The sequence below is a fragment of the Mya arenaria genome, chromosome 11 (genome assembly GCF_026914265.1).
Source record: "Mya arenaria isolate MELC-2E11 chromosome 11, ASM2691426v1".
Taxonomy (NCBI): domain Eukaryota; kingdom Metazoa; phylum Mollusca; class Bivalvia; order Myida; family Myidae; genus Mya; species Mya arenaria.
Window position 1 is genome coordinate 58,861,408 of NC_069132.1, and position 20,245 is coordinate 58,881,652.

Genomic DNA, 20,245 nt, shown 5'->3' on the forward strand with positions numbered 1-20,245 from the left:
TATCATAATAAACCATTTTTCATTTATCAAAATCCATTTTTAGTATGTATTTTGGCTAATTGAAGTAAGCGACTTAAGCCTGTTAAGCTTAAGAAGTTTCGAGAAATTGGGGCCAAGGCTTTAACAATATCTTGACTTTTTTCTTAAAAAAAATCAATAAAGTTAAAGGGACTAGACACCAGATGGTAACAAAATCGGCAAACACAGTATTTCCTCAAAACAAGCCAAACAAGAATTGTCAATTTGAGCTAGTAAACTGAGGTCGATCATATATCATTGAACATGATTTAAAGAATAGTCGGCGCTCAGGCAGTCTCAGTTGAGTATCCCCATTAAAAATAGCACAGAATGGTTTCCCTTTTTAAAAAAAAGCTTGAAATGTTTTTTTTCGGTACACCTTGCAAGGCAGGTTATCGTTTAACACACAACCCTGTCAAAAGCGTTTAAGCCAACTTGGTGTTATATTCAGCAGTGTTAACCTCTTTTAATAGTTTCCATCGATCAATTACATCACTGATGTTTATCTGTCATGCTCTGTGTCTACATTTTTTGCAGCAGTTTGCTGCTTCCTTGCACTGTCTGTCCATTTTAGGATGCCATGAAGTGTGTATATTTAGCATTAGAAAGTCACATGAGTGACGATAATTATTTCAACTCTAGTTTTAAACTTACTGCAACTTAGGCAAAAACTGAGAAAATAAATGTGTCCTAAATGATGTGATACATCAGTAAGTAAGTAATGTGTTGTACACAATTTTATGTAAATTTGAAAAGTTCTTTTTTTCTCGCAATATTATTTTATTATCTGGTACAATTAATTTCTTTTATGTATTATCTGGTGTCCAGTCCCTTTAATAATGATTGTTTCACAATCGCTGTAAAATAAATAAGTTTGAAGTAATATAACAATCAAAATGTCAAGTTTTTACACTTTATTCTGACCTTCTTCAACACTGATACATAATTAAAGCAACAAAAACATATATGCAGGAAAATAATAATACTCCATCAAGGCATAATGATCATAAATCTAATTTCAAATACAATTATTTCTATCACTGATACAATGGAAAGCAGCTGGTTTACATGTACACCATTAAAACACTAGGGGGCTGTTGCAATAAACGATTTGTTATAACTTCAATTATCGAAGTATAAACATCACAAATGGCAAGAAATAAAAAATCTATTTCATTGACTTTGTGTTTATTTTCACAGCTGGCTAAGGTTCAATTCAGATTAAGATGTGGCAAAATAATGACTTGGACGATATTTCAATTTTCAACTTAAATTGGTCTTTATTGGAACAATGCCCATGTAATTGCATGTTGAATGGCAGCAATGGTCAAAAACAGCACAAACCCTTAAGTGATACAATGTGATCCGGGCTTGCTTATAATATATAGCAGGGCTTGTTATATTTGTTCATGCAATGCCATAGTGCAACAATTAGGGCTTGCTTATCCGAAAATCTAATTTCGATGACTGGATAAGGAACTGAATCAAATCCTTTAACTTACATGTACATCAGTCAGCTCAGTTGAAATATTCAAATGTTAAAATCATACACAATAATAGAACTATATATGAAGATGCAGCACTTAAGATCATGGCATTATTAAATTTAGCATGTGAAATACAATATCAAACAGAGATTTTATGTAAAACATTTACTGTGCAAGATCTATTGTATAATAGTCAAATAGTTTTTTATTAGCTTTTCAACTATTACAGAAGAAATTACAATAAAACCTAACCCAAATTTCTCGTAAAAATCTTAAATGTAACAAGCTTTTATATACAAAAGACGTTGGTATGATTTCTTTTAGCAAAAATTACTTAAACCTTGATTATACAAAATAGAAGATAGTTTATTGTGAATATCATATAGATCATTTGAGCCGCGTCGCGCGATTTTGGGCCTTCAGACATATTTTTGCTATTACAATGTTTTAAGGTATTTGGATGCCATGTAATTTCAGAAAGATATTCTGAAATTTTTATGATGATATCACTTAAATTGCGAAAGTAACGTGTTTACAAGTGAGATCATGTACTGTGCATTTTGAATACTAAATTTGACGTCATTCAAATGACGTCGTAATGAAAGTGCATTATTCAAATGATGTGCAATATTATTGTATCAATATTACAACTAGCTTATAATTTAAATCATTTTCTTATCATAGAATCTTTAAGGATCATAAATTAAGAAAAAAATAATGAATCATTTTTGTATTTTTAATACATTTGGCCGTTTTAAACACTGACTATCAATCCAGTCAAAATATGTCGGGATGAAATCCATGGTTGCTATGGAAACATGAGTAAACCAATGGTCATAAATTATCGAGAAAATGATGCACCAATGACAAACCTTAAAAAGAAAGAAGTCAGGAAGAAATTGATTTACATAGAAAAAAATCACTATTTTTGGCATTTTTTATTAATGATTATTTCATTTGTAATAATTATGTCCGAAGGCCCAAAATCGCGCGATGCGGCTCATTTCCCTTTAAATCTTTGAACTCTTCAAAAGGAGACCATTACAAAAATAATACCAAAATAGATCTAAATATTTTTTAAAACAAGTGAGTGTGATTAGCTTAATCCTGTTACAGGACTTAAGATTCTTCGAGAAATTTGGGCCAGAGGGCAGTTACAAATCCATGGCACCGAGGGGAAAGAAATCACAGGTACAAACAACATTCAATTGGTTACAAGTATGTTGGTCCAATGGAAAAGCAGAACGATGATAAACATGTTTTAAATCCTTCTTACAATGAAGGAAAAGATCTTAATACGAAGAAAAAATGAATGTTAAGATAGAAAGCATTTGTTAAGTGACAATTTTCATAAACATATTCTAGTTTTCCCATTCATGTGCCCTTCTGATATATCACAAACACTGCCAAATAAAAATATGAATCAAATGTCTTTATAAAATGTAGTGGTCAACATTCTATTTTGTCCAATGAGAGGGCAGTTTTTCCTAACATTAATTTCAGTAAATCAGTAGTTATTGAATTGCAATCAGGTGAAGCTGTAGATATAAATTGTGGCTGGCCCAATTAATTGGTAGTTTACACAATATGATGTAGACCAGTAAAATCTTATTTTTTTTTTTTTAAGTATTTTGAAAAACAAATGGTTATGAAACACAGTAACATTTTACCATTTATTTTGGTAATTACATACAACCGTACAATCTTTTACCATTATTTAGAGACTTTAAACCGGCTTTAAAGTATGCTTTAAAAAAAACATAAATTGTATTGAAATAGAAGTGTGACTAGTATTTAACTCATTTTTACTGCTTAACAGATTAAATGGAACTATTAATAACTGAATGATTTATTTACCTTGAAACCTGCCTTTCAAAGGCTTCCAAGCAGAGAAAAAATGCTGGTTTGAAACAAAATATGTAAATCTCATCTATTTTGGCAGATAAACTTTCTTTTGCAATTGACATGACGCCAAACCACCCTCAAATATATATTCATAACTGTTTAACCAATGGAGGGATTTAGTGGTCACATGATGACCTTATGTGGACTTTGGTTCGATATATTTTATTGTTATTAAATAAGGCTGGTAATTATGGTCGTATCTGAATGGGTTTTAATTACCTGATACTATATAGGAGTCATTTAGGTACAATTATCTTATTTGCAATAAACGATTTTCTAAGGTTGATTACCTAAATCAAACAGTTACAAAAATTAAGAATTCAACAATTTGGCAAATTTAATGTCCTGCAGTAAGCAAAACTTGTCAAATTCACTGATAATTCTCCCCTTGCTGAGCCTCAAATGAGGAGGCAATGGTCACATGAGAGTAGGAGTTGTGGTCACAGGACTGTAGGTGCTATCAGTGTGGGCGTGGTTTATGAGGTCAGAGGTCACATGTGGGAGAAGCCATCAAGTGGAGGAGGAGACGGCCAGCTTCTTCAAGTGCTCCATAAACACCTGCAAACTCACATCGTCTGTCAACACTGCAGCTGCTCCCTCCTGAAATACACAGAAAAGGATTTTAATAGAAAGTTAGGCCTAACAAAAATATAATGTTTGTTTTGGGTGACCGGACCCTACCTAATAAAAATAAAATAATAATAATAAAAAACACAAAAACACAATCCTCTTAACATAAACTGTAATTGATTTTTGACAAAGAATAAAGCTCCATAATAACAGCAATATATATGAGTTACATTTGGAAGAAATAGTGCTATTTGCAAGAAAATGATCTTAACAAAGAATATTTGGAAAAAATATATCCCTACCTCACCTATCTATGGATTTTGTGGATATTACCCTTACTCAGTGATTTGTTAAACTTTATTTATTTTTAAAACAATTGTAAAGAAAGTTTATATACTAAGTCACTCTTGTTGACAAGATTTGGAAGAGAGAGTGGTCTTTTGTTGTGGGGGAAACCAGAGATCCTGGAGATAACCCACTTGTCTGGCTTTGTGCTCACCTAACAAACTCACATGGCACAGTTATTAAATGGATGATTTTAAAACCATCAACTAGCGGTCATTTATTTCCTACTGGATTAAAAGCAAGAGCCCCATGAAGCAAACTTCAATATTTATCTATTATTATTTTCTCTGTGGAAAAGGGGCATATTATTTAAGATAAATCTAATAATAACAAAACTTGCTGAAATAAAGCCCCACTGTTCCCCTGGTTCCAAACCATTTCTCTCCAAGTTCCAAGACATTCATGCAAGACAGACAAATACAAAGTGTTCACTAATCTAGAGGTGTAAGATATCTAATGACATACAATGACTATAGCTTGTCCTTTTAACTGTAACCAGCACCAAGCACTAGCTCAACCACCACTGTTTTTAACATTCAAGCCTTGGGCTTCTACAAATGCTTATTTAGAAGCTAGTAATCTTAAAATAAATTTGATTTAAAGCAGACATCATACACATCATACAAAAGTTTACCACAGGAATAATTTCAATTTTGATTCAATGGTACCAATTCAAAGACTGCCTAATTTACTTCATTTAGGAATTACAAGTAAGTAAAATTCTTGTGCACTTAAGTTCAATAAATTCATAAATCAAAACTGTTGTCATTTATCATTCTATGTTTTATTTAAATAAAGACAACAGTGCTGCAGAGCGAATATCGATGCTCGTCTATGGTTGGTTTTCTAGCATGTCAAAGAAGGGGCTTTACTCAACAATGATTTAGAGGTATGTGTCAGTAACAGACCTTGCTGTGTGGATATTGTCTATGGCAACATGTGAACCAAGTTTTTTTCTGAATATCTTGAACAATTTTACAACGGTTATGTCCTAGATTAAAGCTTTTGCATGACGGACGTCCAGCTACGTCTACGACACCAGGCTATGACAAAACCTTAAAATTTTCAAGAAAAAGACAAGCTAAAAATTACGCAGGCAGAGTGGATTATGTTCAATGTAAAAAAACACACCATCATAAAAACAGACAAGATAAAATTTACAATGAAAGAGGGGGAAAAGCTCAGAGTATAAAAACAGCATCTTTAGTTCTTTAGTTTCGGAGTCAAAACCTGAAATCCTGCATGAAATAAAATCCCTGAAACAAAAATTTATTGGACCCAAAAGAACACCATGATTTGCCCGCCACTTTCCTGCCACATGCCCCGGGTGTTGGTTAGATAAGTTACTGTACCTGTTGGGGCCCTGTACCCCCAATCATGGGAACCTGATAATTGGGTGTTATACATTAGAACAACAGCAAGTATGCGTAGCTTAGGAAGAATGGTATGACTGTGTATTGCTCTGTCAAGGATTTATCATGATAAATTACCACTTTAACGAGCTTAATAGAGGTCAGAGGCTGTTTCACTTAAGATCTTAAGGCTAGAGACCGTAAATTTTAAGGCGTAAACACATTTTTAGTGTTACTGCGTTTCTATGAATAATCAACATTTAATGCAGAAGTTTTGCTTGTAATTTAACTTGTGTCCCCTAGGACCTATTAAACCATGAGCGAGCACAAGTTTTACGACTAAGAGATCTTATTCAGACACCGGGCCCTGAACACTCTCAAGCAGCTTATTATTAGGTTTAAGACTCAGATATTTTATTGAAATGGGGCCCTGAATCTCCATTGAAACTGATGTAAAGTTCCTTGATAAGTAGTCTAGTTAATATTCAAACAGATTTTGTTTGTTGAGAACGTGAATTTTAATGCTACACTGGACATTTTTGATTCCTTTTGTTTATAACATACCATTCATCCTAAAATGGTTACAACAATTAAAAAAACGAAAGATATTTGGTGAAATAAACTCTTTATTAAGCTTAAATTGTTACACACCACAACCTTTCAAGACTTTTCAAATATTTCATTAACTATAATTAGTGTTTACTCTAATATCTCCATAAAGGGGAACGACAGATCGACTCAAGAAATAATTATTTAGAGGGTCTCCGACATACAAGGGCAACATTTACTTAAATCTAAAAAAAAGGTTTTATTAGTTGATTTATACAGACTTTGCACATGTGCACTGACTAGTATAGAGACATTTGCGACAACACTAACTAAGAAACTTTTCAGTTTTTACTTTAATCAAAAAATTCAGCAGCCTGGCTGCATCCAGCTTAAGCCAAACTCAAGCCAAACTTAAGCCAAAATACAGATTTAAATAAGCAAATACTATAACTATACAATAACTATTACATCTATATATATATATATAGGTATATACGATATCAAGGGTGATGTTTAAACTTGAGAATGTTAACAAGTTTTCGGCAGAAATCACATAGTGCCTGAACTTTAAAGGGGCATGCTATAGGTTGTTGGATTTTTTTATATTTTTTATTTTTGTGTGATTATGTTCAACTCATTTGAATTTAATGATCAAAAACAAAAAAAAGTATATGATTTGTGTACAGATAAAAAATATATGCCTCTATGAACAGGGTTTTCTGAATTAATAGCTACGCGGCACAAAGTCCCAATTTAAAAATGCCAAAGTATCGCTAATATTTTTATCAGTACACAAATCATATTCTTTTTTTTCTTTTCGTCATTCAAGTCAATTTTTGTTAAAAATAATAATGCATTTAAATAAAAAAAAATTATGTTTTACATCAACCTGTTTTGTGCCCGTTTAAGGCTAATAAAAGGGAGAAAGTGCTCTGAAGTCTGCTGAACGTGATATTCTACTGACTAAATTTTCCACTAGTACACACAGACAGATGAACAGACAGAGAAATATGAATACTGACCCCTGCTCCGCCCTGAAGGATGAAATATGAAACAATATAGTTGTTAGACTTTCTCCAAAACGAGACACATCAACATGAATGCAGTAGTTAAGCAACTTTGCATAATGCACAAGTCTTCTTATGTTAACAATTTACAATGGGGTTCATGCCAATTTTATTGGTTAAGGCAGTTATACATAATTGACCAATGACAAGCAGAAATGGTGTCTATAGTAGAGTTATAAAATGTAATGTTTTAAGCCTAATGTCAATTACATTTTCACCCACATGTGACCCCACGGTCTGCAGCACCATGTCTTTTTTAGACCCTTGCTAAAACCCTGAACTATGACATCATATTTCCCAATGATGTCAAATTCCCTGATCATGTCATAAGCCCAATTTCTGCTTGTCAGAGTGTGTATATAAATAGAAACCTTTTAAAGTATAGGTACCGGTACAAATGTTGGATAATAAGGATGACTATGCATGTATACCATGGGAACTTTGATTGTGTGACTACGTGAGTTTTTATGCGATGGGAAAATGCAATTATCGCACAAATAATTATATTAATATAAGAAAGCAAATCAAATCAAAAACATAACTGTCAAGTCAAAATCTTATTCAAGCAAACATTTTTTTAATTCTTGCAAGGAATAACAAAAGTCAACTATGAGATGAAAATAAAAGATACACTTACCCCTCCGTAGGCGTACATGTTGTTATGAGTCTGTGTTGGGTTGACGCGCGACAACAGGAAACGAGCCTGAAACGATCACACACAGTCACTATTGAGGTAAGAACAGACAATTATCGAAGTTGTTGAGATAATATAGTCGAACCCTGTTAGCTCGAACTCGCTTGGCCCCAATTCCTCGTTGGGTCGAACTGGATGTTAAAGACGGATTGCCTTATACTGAAGGTATACATTCCCGGCTGACTCGAATTTTTCGAGGCTTGAGGAAATTTGCCGGTCCCTTGGAGTTCGATCCAACAGAGCTCGACTGTATTTCCAATTAACATGTATGTTTAGGTAATTGAACCTTAAAAAATAAATGTAGGAGAGAATTAGGCTCATTATTTATACACTAAGAGATTTTAAAAATGCTAGGCTCCAAAAATGAGATTGTCTTTCAATTAACAAAGATATTATTTAAAAAAAAATCAATTCCTATTTTGTTCTGTACACAAAAAAATTCCCAACTAATCCTTAAAGAAAACAAAAGCTACTAAGAATGTCAAAGTCTGATGCAAGGCCTGTAGGAAGCACCCATATTTTTCTTGTCAAGGTCATCATGGACTTGATCCTTGATGGACTAACATCAAATTTAATAGGCGTCATCTACTGACCATGACCAAGATGCATACCAAGTTTGAAGACTTTTTTGTTTCAAAAGTTATTAATCAATAATCAAAAAAAGAATGTGTGAGCATGATGACCAAACTGAACAAATTTATCTGTATGTGTCAGCCATGCTTTGCATGTGACCAAAAAAGTTTATTAAGAAAACAATAAGCTCTCCTTACCTGTGATCCGCCAGCAGCTGTGTCGATGTATCTTGGCATGGGGAACCGTGTCTGCAGAATCTCCTGAGCGTCGTCTATTGGAGCCTGTAGAAGCTGTTTGAAGTTTTCATACTCTGGGAGTTCCTGGTACTTCTGTTGGCGCCACTGGTCTATAGTCTGAGAACAACAGGGGAAGATAAATGGTACATGCAATATAAAGTAATGGTTCTCACTTGCTCACATTAAGCAGTACCTGGGATCAAGTATTGCTTTGGGACTTGCATGTTTCATATTAAGCAAGAAGATTGAACATATACTTTTCCTAAAATTTGTCTGTTTGTTTATCACTTCTCGGATTATGGTGAAAATTGTTAACGTAAAATAAAATGTATGTCACAGTTTAAGGTCCATAAAAAATATCTTTACCAATTCGTAGTCAAAGATTACAAAGTGAATTCTTAAATGACTTATATAACTTTATGATATTATGGTTTGTAAGATTAACTGAAACTAATTTTCACTTTCTATTAAAAAAATACTGCATGAAATGCTGCCACATTGAAGGAATAAAATTGTGTTCATTGCTTCACAAAGAGGGGGGATCTGGAACACATTTTTTTTTTCTTACCTCTCCATGATAAATAAGAATTTGGAAGAAAGTGTCCATAAGAAGTATTCTGTCTGGCTGTATGCTACTGGTATCCAAAAGCACGGGCTGGAAAAAATAGAAATATATATATCAGGAAAATCAATATGGTAATCTGAAATGCTGCTAATGCATTTATATTTGTCTATGATGGAGAATGTTTTCATTGTTTTCGTTTATACATAACCCCCATATCAGAAAGTTAACAAGGATGCGGAGCTTCTCGAAGCCCTAAATATTGTTTGGATGAATGATAAACTTATTCACTTCTATGGACACAAGTTATTGAGCGTTCTCCTTGACAATATGATACAAAAGTTACTTCACCCAATATGCCTGTGAATAAAAATTTACACTCGTGCTTAAACACTTGATTATAGTCTGGTTGTGGATGCAGTAACTATAACATAAGCATTGATGCAATGAATTTTCAAGCTATAAAAGACATTATTATATAACATTAAAAACATCTAAAAAACATAAGACTGAATTTTTGCAAATTTTAAACATGTTTTGGAAATTGCCGATAGTATAATTATGCTTATGACTGTCTTAAGAAGTAATAACTATGCAGTTGTTGAAAATACACAAAGTTTGTACCTCTGGCGTGCCACTGAAGGAATAAGCATACAGAATGGGTTGTATCATAATCAAGCTCTGTGTTAAATCTTCTATATTCAGCATGTATCTGAAAAGAAATAAAATGTCAACAATGCAGGCAGTGTAAGAGCCATTTTTAGTATTCAGTTCTGAAATATTATAGGAACGATTTTCACTTTAGCAAGAGTGCGCCAAACAACTGCCTACGTCGTCTGGGCATTTTATCTTAGATTGCACAAGGGACCCAGCTCCACATTAACTAAAGCTAGAGTTATGTGCCTTGCTATATGTGTATGTATTGTCTCTGGCAACTTGTGTACCAAGTTTCATTTGAATATTTTTTGAGATATGGCCAAGATTTAAGTTTTTGCACAATGATGCCAACAACAACACCAATACTATTTATATGACCAAATCTAGACTATTTTCTCTGAAAAACAGACAAACAAATATTGATTAATTTATTAGCAGGAATTCAAAATCATACCAATATAATACCATTTTATTATTAAAGATAAGATGTTACTCCATCAGCAGACCTGTGATAAAAATATTAAATACATTTCGAATAGAAAAGTTTTGTCAGTTTTTACTCAATAATATTTGGATTTACAAAATCATGTTACCTCATTTTTATACCAAACAATGAGTGACTATTTCTAAGACCCACCTGTAATATGAAGTTTCATCAGGGCTATTGTTGAAGACCTGTAGGAACTGTGATCGTCTCAAGTGAAACATAAACTGTGGGTACAGGGAGAAATTGTCCGAGAACCGGAACGAGTTCTGGTCGTCTTTGTGAAAGTCTCCAAACTTTTGACACTAGAAAATAGAAATCAGAACTTTGTACTACTGTTGTCTTGAAAATGATTAAACACAAACACTGTCTTTATATCATTGAATCTCTCCTTGGGCCTGTTTCATTAAAAAGTTTTGTTTTTTATTTCCTAAACCTTGTTTTAATTTCTGGCTTAAGCTCAGATTGCACAAATTTGAAACAAAAAAAATAATTACACATTGATTACATATTATGTATCCTAGTTATACAGGGCTTTCATTAAAGGAATTTTGGAAGTCCCTAAAAATGACTAAAAACTTTCAAAATTGAATCATTGGAAATACAAAAACTTCAATAATTTTGAAGAAAACTTCCAAACTAGAAATTCTAGCATGGAAGTTTAAAATATCAAAACCTTGTGCCAATATTACTATTATGGTCACAATTTCAATCAGTCTTTAAGAAAAATGAAATATTATCATACAGGTCTTTGAATTTGGCAAGTTAAAGTTGCAAATTACTTGATTTTTAACATACTAGTTGAAAAAGATGTAAGAGAGGAAAAAGATATTGTATTTGCGAGACTTGAAACTTCCACATTTCCGTGAAAAACTTCCAAAATTGATACACAGGAAGTTCATGCTTCCAGTTTCAAATTCTTAATTGAAGCCCTGTAGTTATACTGGTATTTTTTTATAATAACAATAATTAAGTAGTATCAGATTCAGTTTTCTTTTAAATGTATTAACAAATCTAAAAGTTAGCCCAAAGCACACTAATTCTTACCAGTCGTATAAGCATTCTATCGAGCCATCTGAGTACATCTGGCCCGTCATCCGTCTCTGCACGGAACACAGCAGTTCTCGCCATCAATACAGCGGATGCTTCCTGGTCAAAGCCTGCTGATATATGCTGGATATTCGTACTGGCATCCGCCCAACTGTAGGAGGTTTTAGAAAGGGGTATTAATTATTGATTTGTTTGAATCCTGTGCAAATAATTTATGCATTTACAATCTTATAAATATAGTAATGTCTTTTACCATCCCCAATTCCAAATGAATTCAAAATCAAGTATTTTAAAGACTACATGAAACACAATAAGCCGATATAGGTCTTATCGTATGACGTACGCTGAAAATATGATATGTCATAAATAAGTGGCAGGTGACAGGTTTAGTAGGTCAAAGATTTTTCAATGATATATACCATTCTTTTTATGTAAAACCTATTTGACAAGATTAAAAAAGTAGACAATTTCAAAAATTAACAATAAGAATTATTTCTCTTGTTGCAGTTCACATGTACTTGGGTTTGCAATATTATGTTTATATTTTGTAAACAAGCTTTGGTTCACCTAAACTAGATGCTATAATATCTGTACCGAGGAAACATATTTCTAACTTACTTTCTGGCCACAGTTGTGACCCTAACTCTACGTTGCCCGCTGGAGTGCTGGTATTGTGTGATGTACTGTATGTAGCCTCTACCACCCTGGGGTATGGGCGCATTGTGCTGCAAAACAATCAATAGTAACTTTAAATATTTATCTAACTAATGAACCTGAGATATTACTTTTATTGAATACTTTGAGAGGACAAAAACTGTTTTCTCAAGCATTTAGTTTGTGATGTTTCACATTAAGTTCACAACAATATTGCAATCAAAGTGTTTTTTCCACCATTTTGGGAAGGGGGTCAGGGCCTTTCTGAGTGGGAAAAAAGTTATTATGACTAAAATTGGGAATTCCAATTTTGCTTAGAAATGAACAAGAATACTTTTTAAAACAGACAAAACCGATAAAAGAATGTGATAAAGCCTTTTTAAGAAAATGTCAACACTTCCATACAAAAAAAATGTTTCAAGGATATTTAAAAAAAATTAAAATTAAAATATTTACACATTTGGGAATAAAGTTTGTGTTTATCATCGGGAATGACCCAAATTGGTCAGAAAAAAAATAACTGAAAAGCCTAATTTAACAAACTCAACCTTTCCCTGTCAAAGGACTGTGGCCCCTTTCCTGGGTAGCTGAGTGAGCACTTTTACACCAATTTTATAACCTAATTTAATTAACAAATTAAACACAGAGTTTATTATTGTCAAATATTTGACAAACATTTTACACAGTAAATTCCGGACACTTACCTGATTGACTACTTCAAAGAAGAATGCTAGGGTGCTGTTTGGGTAAAGCCCACAAAGTTTCCACTGACATGTGCCGCCCAGACCCATCTCTGTGTCTGATACTGACGGTCCCTTGATCCCTAATGACACACAGGGGCCGATAGCTCCTGATACTTTCAATTCTCTGGAAGTCTGAAATACAGAAAACCGTTTAAGCATGGATACAGAAAATCTTTAACCCTTTGCATGCTGGGTAAATTGTCGTCTGCTCAAAACTGTCGTCTGGTTTATTCTAAATTTCTTTCAATTTACTTAAAACTTTGGGGATATATTGACTGAGTGGCAAACAGCTTGGAACCTGACCAGGCGCCGAGTTACTCGGCGTCTGGTCTGGTTCCAAGCTGTTTGCAAAGCCTTTAAAATCGCCATCAGCAGCCTAAGGGTTAAAGTATGGATGTACAAAATCCAAACTGTATATATAGCATCCATTTTATCCATTTCTATTTTTAAACTAACATCAAGTTCAGTTCAGTAGTTGAAATTAACACAAGCTTGCAAGCCCTGCACTGGTAAAATGTTTTTGGGCTTGCTCAAAGTCTGAATTTTATATAGCAGGGCTTGTTCAAAAATTTGATGCCAAGAAAAGTATAATAATTCGGGCTTGTTCATCCAAAAGTCTTATTTCGATGACTGCAAGTTAGTCAACAATATTATCATGACTAAAAGATGAACAGTTAATTGACAAAAAAGTGTACTGACAATAAGTTTACAATCATTTTCTTTTCTAATTTATACTATCTAGATATTACATTCTTTAAATAATATATAAAATATCAAACTCATTCTCAAAATATTTCTGAACACATTTTATGAAAAAACAAAATGAAATTTAAGACCAACCAACAAAGAAAGTCATTTTACCTTGACTTCTACTGTTCCTCCAAATGCCATTTTGAACTCTCCCTTTGCATCCTTGGAGAAGACTCGCTGGAAGGTCTGTTTGAACAGCGAGGTGTTGAACGAATCTCCCATCACCATGTGACCACTGTAGTAATGAAGAATTAACAATTAATTACAGAACGTTTGTTTACATGAAAGTTATAACTCAGACCCAAAATGGCAAATACCTTACAAAATGAAAATATCTCATGATGATGCATAGCAGAATGGTCTCAGGACCTAATATATCTTATTTGGGAAATATTTTTCCAACACTTATGGAAAGGAGTAATAGGTATATAATGGGGACTTATAGATTACTTTTGCTTATCATATGATATATAACTTTCCCATCTAAAGTAGCCCTAACAGGGTAAGAACAAATCTATAGAAGTGCTTCAAATTATTAAAATTATCGCAGTTGATATTAGAATGAAGTCTGTAAAAAATCTAAAGATAGCTATCAATTCTGTCAATATTCCATTTAAGAACACAAAAACTATTTAATGCATTACTTTTGTAACCTTTAATTTTGATTAAACAAAACTAAGCTGACAAGCCAAATCTGAAGTCTAAACCAAAATGGTTGTTACAGACTCGTAAGACTGAGAAATACATATACTGTGAAATCATTAATGTTCGTGGGCATGAAATTTCGTGGTTTGCCGAAAAAAAACAATTTCGTGGGTACTTGAATTCGTGGATTTTCATTTTGAAAAAAAAATCGAAGATGCGATCGTCCTAGATCGTCTGCATAATATCCACGCGCTGGCCCGTGATTTCCGTCTTCTACGTCACTCGGTTTATGACACTCGCTATTAATTATTTTATTAAATAAAAAAATCGAGTATGGACACTCATCACGCACATCTTGTAAACTTGGAGATTTTCATTAACAGCACACGTTTAACCACATGCTTATAACTGTCATTTGCTGCATAAAACACATTTAATTGATTTGGTTCATTATCTGTAAAAGGCAGTTATAATATATTAACAGAATAATGATCGTAAGTTATACAGTGAGACAGGTTTTAACACTGTAAACTGCGACCTCTGTAAAGAATATACTAGAGTATGTACATAACAAGGCAATTGAAAAGTGAATAAAGGGTTTATATTTCGTGATATCTTGAATTCGTGGATCACACAACCCACGAAAACCACGAACATTAATGCCCCACGAACATTAATGATTTCACAGTATAATCAATAATGGATGCCTTAGAAGACAACATCAATAGTGTGTTTACAAAACGAAGAAGGTTACCCAGTGTATCTTGAACAGAACTTCATCTCATGAAGGCCAGTCTGGTCCAGGGCGCAGGAGTAGATGTCTATCACATGACCATTATTTGCCGCTCTGTTAGCTAGGCCCTCATAATGCTGGAAAACATAACAATAATAGTGATGTAGCTGAACTGAGTTGCTCATTCTAACCAATACATTTGCATCTATTCTTTCCTTTGAGCTTAACTTTAAAAAGATGAAGACAGTCTTAGCTTGTACTCTCATTCAAACACCAGCATAATTGTTATGGCTTTTGAAACATGGAACTCTAAATAAAGGTTTGATGGTTTTGATGGTCATTAAGTAAATTAATAGTCTCCACACCCACTACCAAAGTTACTGAAATTGAACAACAGCGCGCTTACGAGGGTAGTGGGTGTAGCAACTGTTTTTTTCACCATATTGTCATAAGTAAATATTGTTTTTTTAATTACAAACTTCTTTTTACATGGTTTAGCTCTGTCTTCTAGGTTACCTCTGACATGGGAGTCAATTTATGGACATAAGTGAATATTATAATTTATTTACATGCTTCTTATCTTCTGTTTTCTTGGTAACCTCTGATATTGGACTTAATTTATGGAGAAATAATGAAAACAAGCATATAATATAACATCTGTTTGGCCCCTACCTTCATAGCTTTCTTCATGTATTTACAGTTGTCCTTCTCAATGTCATGGTGGGACCTGATGGGAAACTTCAGCTCCTCCCCTACAACCATCCCCGGCCCCTGGGTGCATGCACCGCCCATAAACAGCATGATTCGGGCTCCAGTGTTGGGAAATGTGCACTGTAAAAAAAGACATAGATGGACTCTAACAATGCCCATGAACACCATTATACATGCTTCCTAGTGACATATAATACACTTCTCTTGATCTTAATCTTGTTGTCAAGATCTGCCTTATAAACATGAAGCTGTTTAATCCTGTCTCTAAGCATATTTTTAAAATTGGGCTGATTGTTTAGGACTTTAAGTTAACAAGGTTGTTAACATCATCATTGTTATCTTTCAAAGTATTCACTTCTCAGACTGTTTCAAGGAAAAGGTATTTCTACAAAGATTCGAGACAATTATTTCAGCTGTAGTTGTTTCTTTAATTATATGAGTTAGAAGCAAAAATATGCTTCCTTTAAAAGTTAGAGATGCAGTCAGGGCTTTTTCTGCCCAATTTGGGAAAAACACCCTAGACATTTTGGGAAATTTTGCGTCGTGAAAATGCCGAAATTGGGAAATTTTACAGTTAAAAGAAAAATCTGTCTAGTCTCCAGCGAATTAGGAAAGGGTTTATATTAGTTTATTTCCCTTTAAAAGACCCAAAATGGCTGAAATATCAATCCTTGGGTGTAAATATCTATTGCAATAAATCGATCATGACAGATAATATTTCATACAGATATCTGAATGTGATGAAAATCAATGATTTCCGAATTCATTTATCAAAAAAACTTTACATCACATAATTGATATGATGTTGAAATTGATCCAGTACATGTAAAAAGACTTTCTAAAAAAAAAAAAAAAAAAAAAAAAAATTAATTTTGATTGGGATTTTTTTATGATTTTTGGGAAAAATATCTTATATTTTGCTTTGGGAATGTGCTTTGGGAATGGGTCCGATAGTCGGACCCGTGGGTACTATAGAAAAAGCCCTGGCAGTTCATAACATTTTTGAGTTCCACAAAGTTCTGACCAATCAGCCCAACAACTCATTCACAATCATCTATCTTTTTGAGCTTTACAAATCTGTAAATTGAACCACAACCAAATTATCAGATCAAAAAGTATGTAGGACAAATCTACTATGCATGAACTTGTCAAACAAAGAGTTATAAAACCATGAATACAACTTACCTCCAGAAGTCCAACAGCGATGGACAGAGCCACGCCAGTTGACCGTAGGGGTCTCTTGCCCTGTGTGACAGGCCACGGGTCACGCTGTAGCTCCCCTAGCAGGTCTGTTAGGCTGAAGTCACATTTGTGTACAGGCTGGAGGAACCTGTTGGAGGGTAGCTGCTGTTGTTGTTGCTGCTGCTGGCCTCCCCTTGCTGCTGGTGCTGCTCCGCCTTTACCAATACCAAGCATGTCCTGAGAGAAAGGCAAATATTGCATAAAATTAAGTTTGTAGTATATATATGTCTTTTAACTTTTTAATATCTGGCTACGATTTCTTGAAAGACCTTAAGCATGGAGCCAAATATCTTACTTTTTAATACTGATTTTACTAAGTAATCATGATTACTAAACTGGAAATTAATCATGTGCATTAGGTTATAAATATGTATATACAAAACAACCTCAAGTCTTCATTAACCCTTAACACGTCTAATTCTGGAGAAGATAATATCGAAAAAGTGTGTAGTTTACTATAATTATATATGCATTTATTGCATTTTGAGTTTGACAAACATAATACATGTAATCTTGACTAGTATTATTCCTGACTATACCTGGATCTGTTTTGCATTGAGGTCCTTTGTGCCCCTAAAGACATAACTCTTGGAGCATCCCTCACAGCCCAGCTCATGTAACTGAACCATCTTGCCGTACGTGATCAGACCAATCAGGGCGTTAGGAGGCAGCAGGCTCAGAGACATCTGTAGTGACTCCTGGCAAAGGATATATAATGGTGGTTATTTTCTAATAAAAATAATCCTTATTATTTGCCTAACAAATAGTTCCTGGTTACACAACGCGGTTTCTAAGGAATTTGGATAACTACGGTCATGTGTTTTCAACCTCTCGCAAGATTTCTTAGCACTACCAAAGATTATCATGCAAAATCTTTCTTTTTGCACCTTTATTCAGTGGGAGCGGCCGCTCCAGATAATATAACATGTAAATGTTACAGTTACAGTAGAATTATAGAATTTTTTAAGAATTGTCAACTAAAGGGTTAAGCTCTAGTGAGATAATGAAAAAGTTCAGTTGAAATGTTACAAAGTTCTTTTCTGATGCCCCCCCATGTAGATTATTTTCATAATGCCAATGATATCAAAAACATGGGAATAATTTGTACACACTCTATAATAGGTTGAAAACACTTAAGCTAGCAATAATTCTGTGATGTTGTTATCCTTAATCTAGACGAAAGTGATTGGTGTTTGTTAACATGATATTTACAAGTTTGGCTTGAAGAAATATCATAGGCACACAATAGATCACACATCATATACCAGGTAAGTTAAATTAAATGAATTAAATGACACAAAGTATTCAATTTTCAATACAAATAAAGAGATCTTCTTACTTTGATAGCTTGCAAATCATCTTCCTCCATACATGTGTCAAGAACAATCAAGTAGACTGGTGGGGAACAGGTTGCTCGCTGTAAAAACAGTGACAGTTATTAAACGTATTACATGCTATTACTGTTGACATACACTATCTTCAGAACTAATTCATCGCTTAAGTAATATAACTATACAAAAGATATGTTAATGAATGAAAATTCTGTTTAATTAAAATAAAAAATCAAATAATGTTTTTTAAACGGATTAAAACTGGAGCACATAATATATTTGGTACATACTGTGATGGTGTATTCAATGGTTGAGAACTGTGGGATAATCTCCGCTGGCTGGTGTTGCTCAGTAATTGCGGCATATTGTGGTGGAAACTAAAACAGAAAACACAAATGTAACATGATTGATACATGTGCATGTAACAATACATCACATGAACTTGCACAAATTTAGAAAAGAACAACCTTTTTATTGGTGTTGATATCAGATGGATTCCGAGTTCAATCAAAATTTTAAGGTTTGTCGATGATAGTACTAGTTATCATTCAGGAATGGTAAATGTTTCCCAATCACATGTGCATAGCAGATTTATGAAAAACAACCGTACATAAGTCCATTGCCAAAAAAGCTGTAGAAAGCTTGTGTTACATGCGTATCATTGCAACCTTAATATAAATAAATCTTACCATTTGGTGAATTAATCAAAGATTTCACCAGTACTGAGTAGGCATTATTTTATTGACATAGGCCATGTATGTTTTTGTAAATGGTAAACCACAATTAGAACTTCTACTTACAGGGTTCCTCTGGAAGCAGAAGTTACAAGACCAAATCTTTGCCCTATAGTCCACCTGGCAGTATGGATTGAGAACGGCACGGCAGGTGGGTCTCGTACACAAAACGGGGTCATACTGAATAGGTGGTAAGTCTGGCCTCTCTTTGATTGGTGTGTAGAGACATCCTAGTGGTACCACCATCCTTGTTGCCTCAAGTCGGCTTGATGGCCAAACATTCCAGCTGAATCGAACACCATCTCTGTCTTCATTTTGCTGTATAAACTCTTGGTATGTTGCCATTGTGCTATGGCTGAAAATAAAATAAGAATACACACACTAAAACTATATACTCATTATGCACCAGTCAAATGTATTCCCCGCTATTCTCGAAAAACAAAACCAACGCATTCACTTGCCACTGAAGGTAAAAACATGCCTCATTTTCCCCACTATCCCTGGTTTACCGCCAGACCTGGTGGCTGTGGTTACAAGTGACTGGTGTATTACAGACCTATCGTTCCTTTATAAAATATCAATATTTCTTCTAAAATGTATTCCAAGCTATATGAAAGGAATAAAAATATAAATAACAAATGATATTGTTCTCAATTGACACAGTACTTGCTTCCCTGTATGATCAGTTTCATGTTGTTTTTTCTTTTCAATTACAAGTTTATTTCGTCAATTCTTATTAATTTAAGGTATTTATACACAATATGTTGGCAAAGTTTGCCACTCAAATAATTATTTATACATCAAAATTGCATATAACCTTTCTTTTCGTGAACGATTTAAACGTGTCCGATGCCAGCATGTCAAATTTGACAGGTCATGTTTTTACTATAATCTTGTGTAAACAAAACGGAATTCCCAAACATAACTGGACTTATTGATGGCAGAGAGGCAATTAATCGCGTCAAATACGTGTATATATTAGTCATCAACAAATCGGCCATAGCAATATATTACCTTTTTACTAAATGATACCAAATTTGATGAAATTACTTGAAGGTTTTAATAAAATCTCTACCGGTTCTATGCCACGTATCCTTCCCAGTACGCCTAAAATGACGTCATTAGGCTGACTGCGTTAAGACTTTTTGGCTTA

The 20,245-nt window shown here is 33.8% G+C and overlaps 1 protein-coding gene across 4 annotated transcripts; it reads right to left on the reverse strand.

The window, feature by feature from the left end:
* Nucleotides 1-917: 917 nt before the first annotated feature.
* Nucleotides 918-20,228, reverse strand: LOC128208141 (protein transport protein Sec23A-like). Of its 4 annotated transcripts, none has more exons than XM_052911524.1 (20): nucleotides 20,107-20,228; nucleotides 19,159-19,447; nucleotides 18,649-18,735; nucleotides 18,367-18,444; nucleotides 17,567-17,725; nucleotides 16,971-17,204; nucleotides 15,747-15,905; nucleotides 15,096-15,211; nucleotides 13,808-13,931; nucleotides 12,908-13,078; nucleotides 12,168-12,274; nucleotides 11,547-11,700; nucleotides 10,653-10,804; nucleotides 9,983-10,070; nucleotides 9,365-9,451; nucleotides 8,758-8,913; nucleotides 7,931-7,996; nucleotides 7,249-7,260; nucleotides 5,678-5,710; nucleotides 918-4,010 (listed from the first exon to the last, which is right to left on the reverse strand). In XM_052911524.1, exons 2-20 carry the CDS (start codon nucleotides 19,435-19,437, stop codon nucleotides 3,921-3,923), a joined length of 2,352 nt encoding a protein of 783 aa, XP_052767484.1. In that variant the 5' UTR covers nucleotides 19,438-19,447; nucleotides 20,107-20,228; the 3' UTR covers nucleotides 918-3,920. The 4 variants fall into 4 exon arrangements, with proteins under 4 accessions (XP_052767484.1, XP_052767485.1, XP_052767486.1 ...); XM_052911525.1 differs by having other exon boundaries at nucleotides 20,168-20,226; XM_052911526.1 differs by lacking the exon at nucleotides 20,107-20,228 and adding an exon at nucleotides 19,910-20,033.
* Nucleotides 20,229-20,245: the final 17 nt, after the last annotated feature.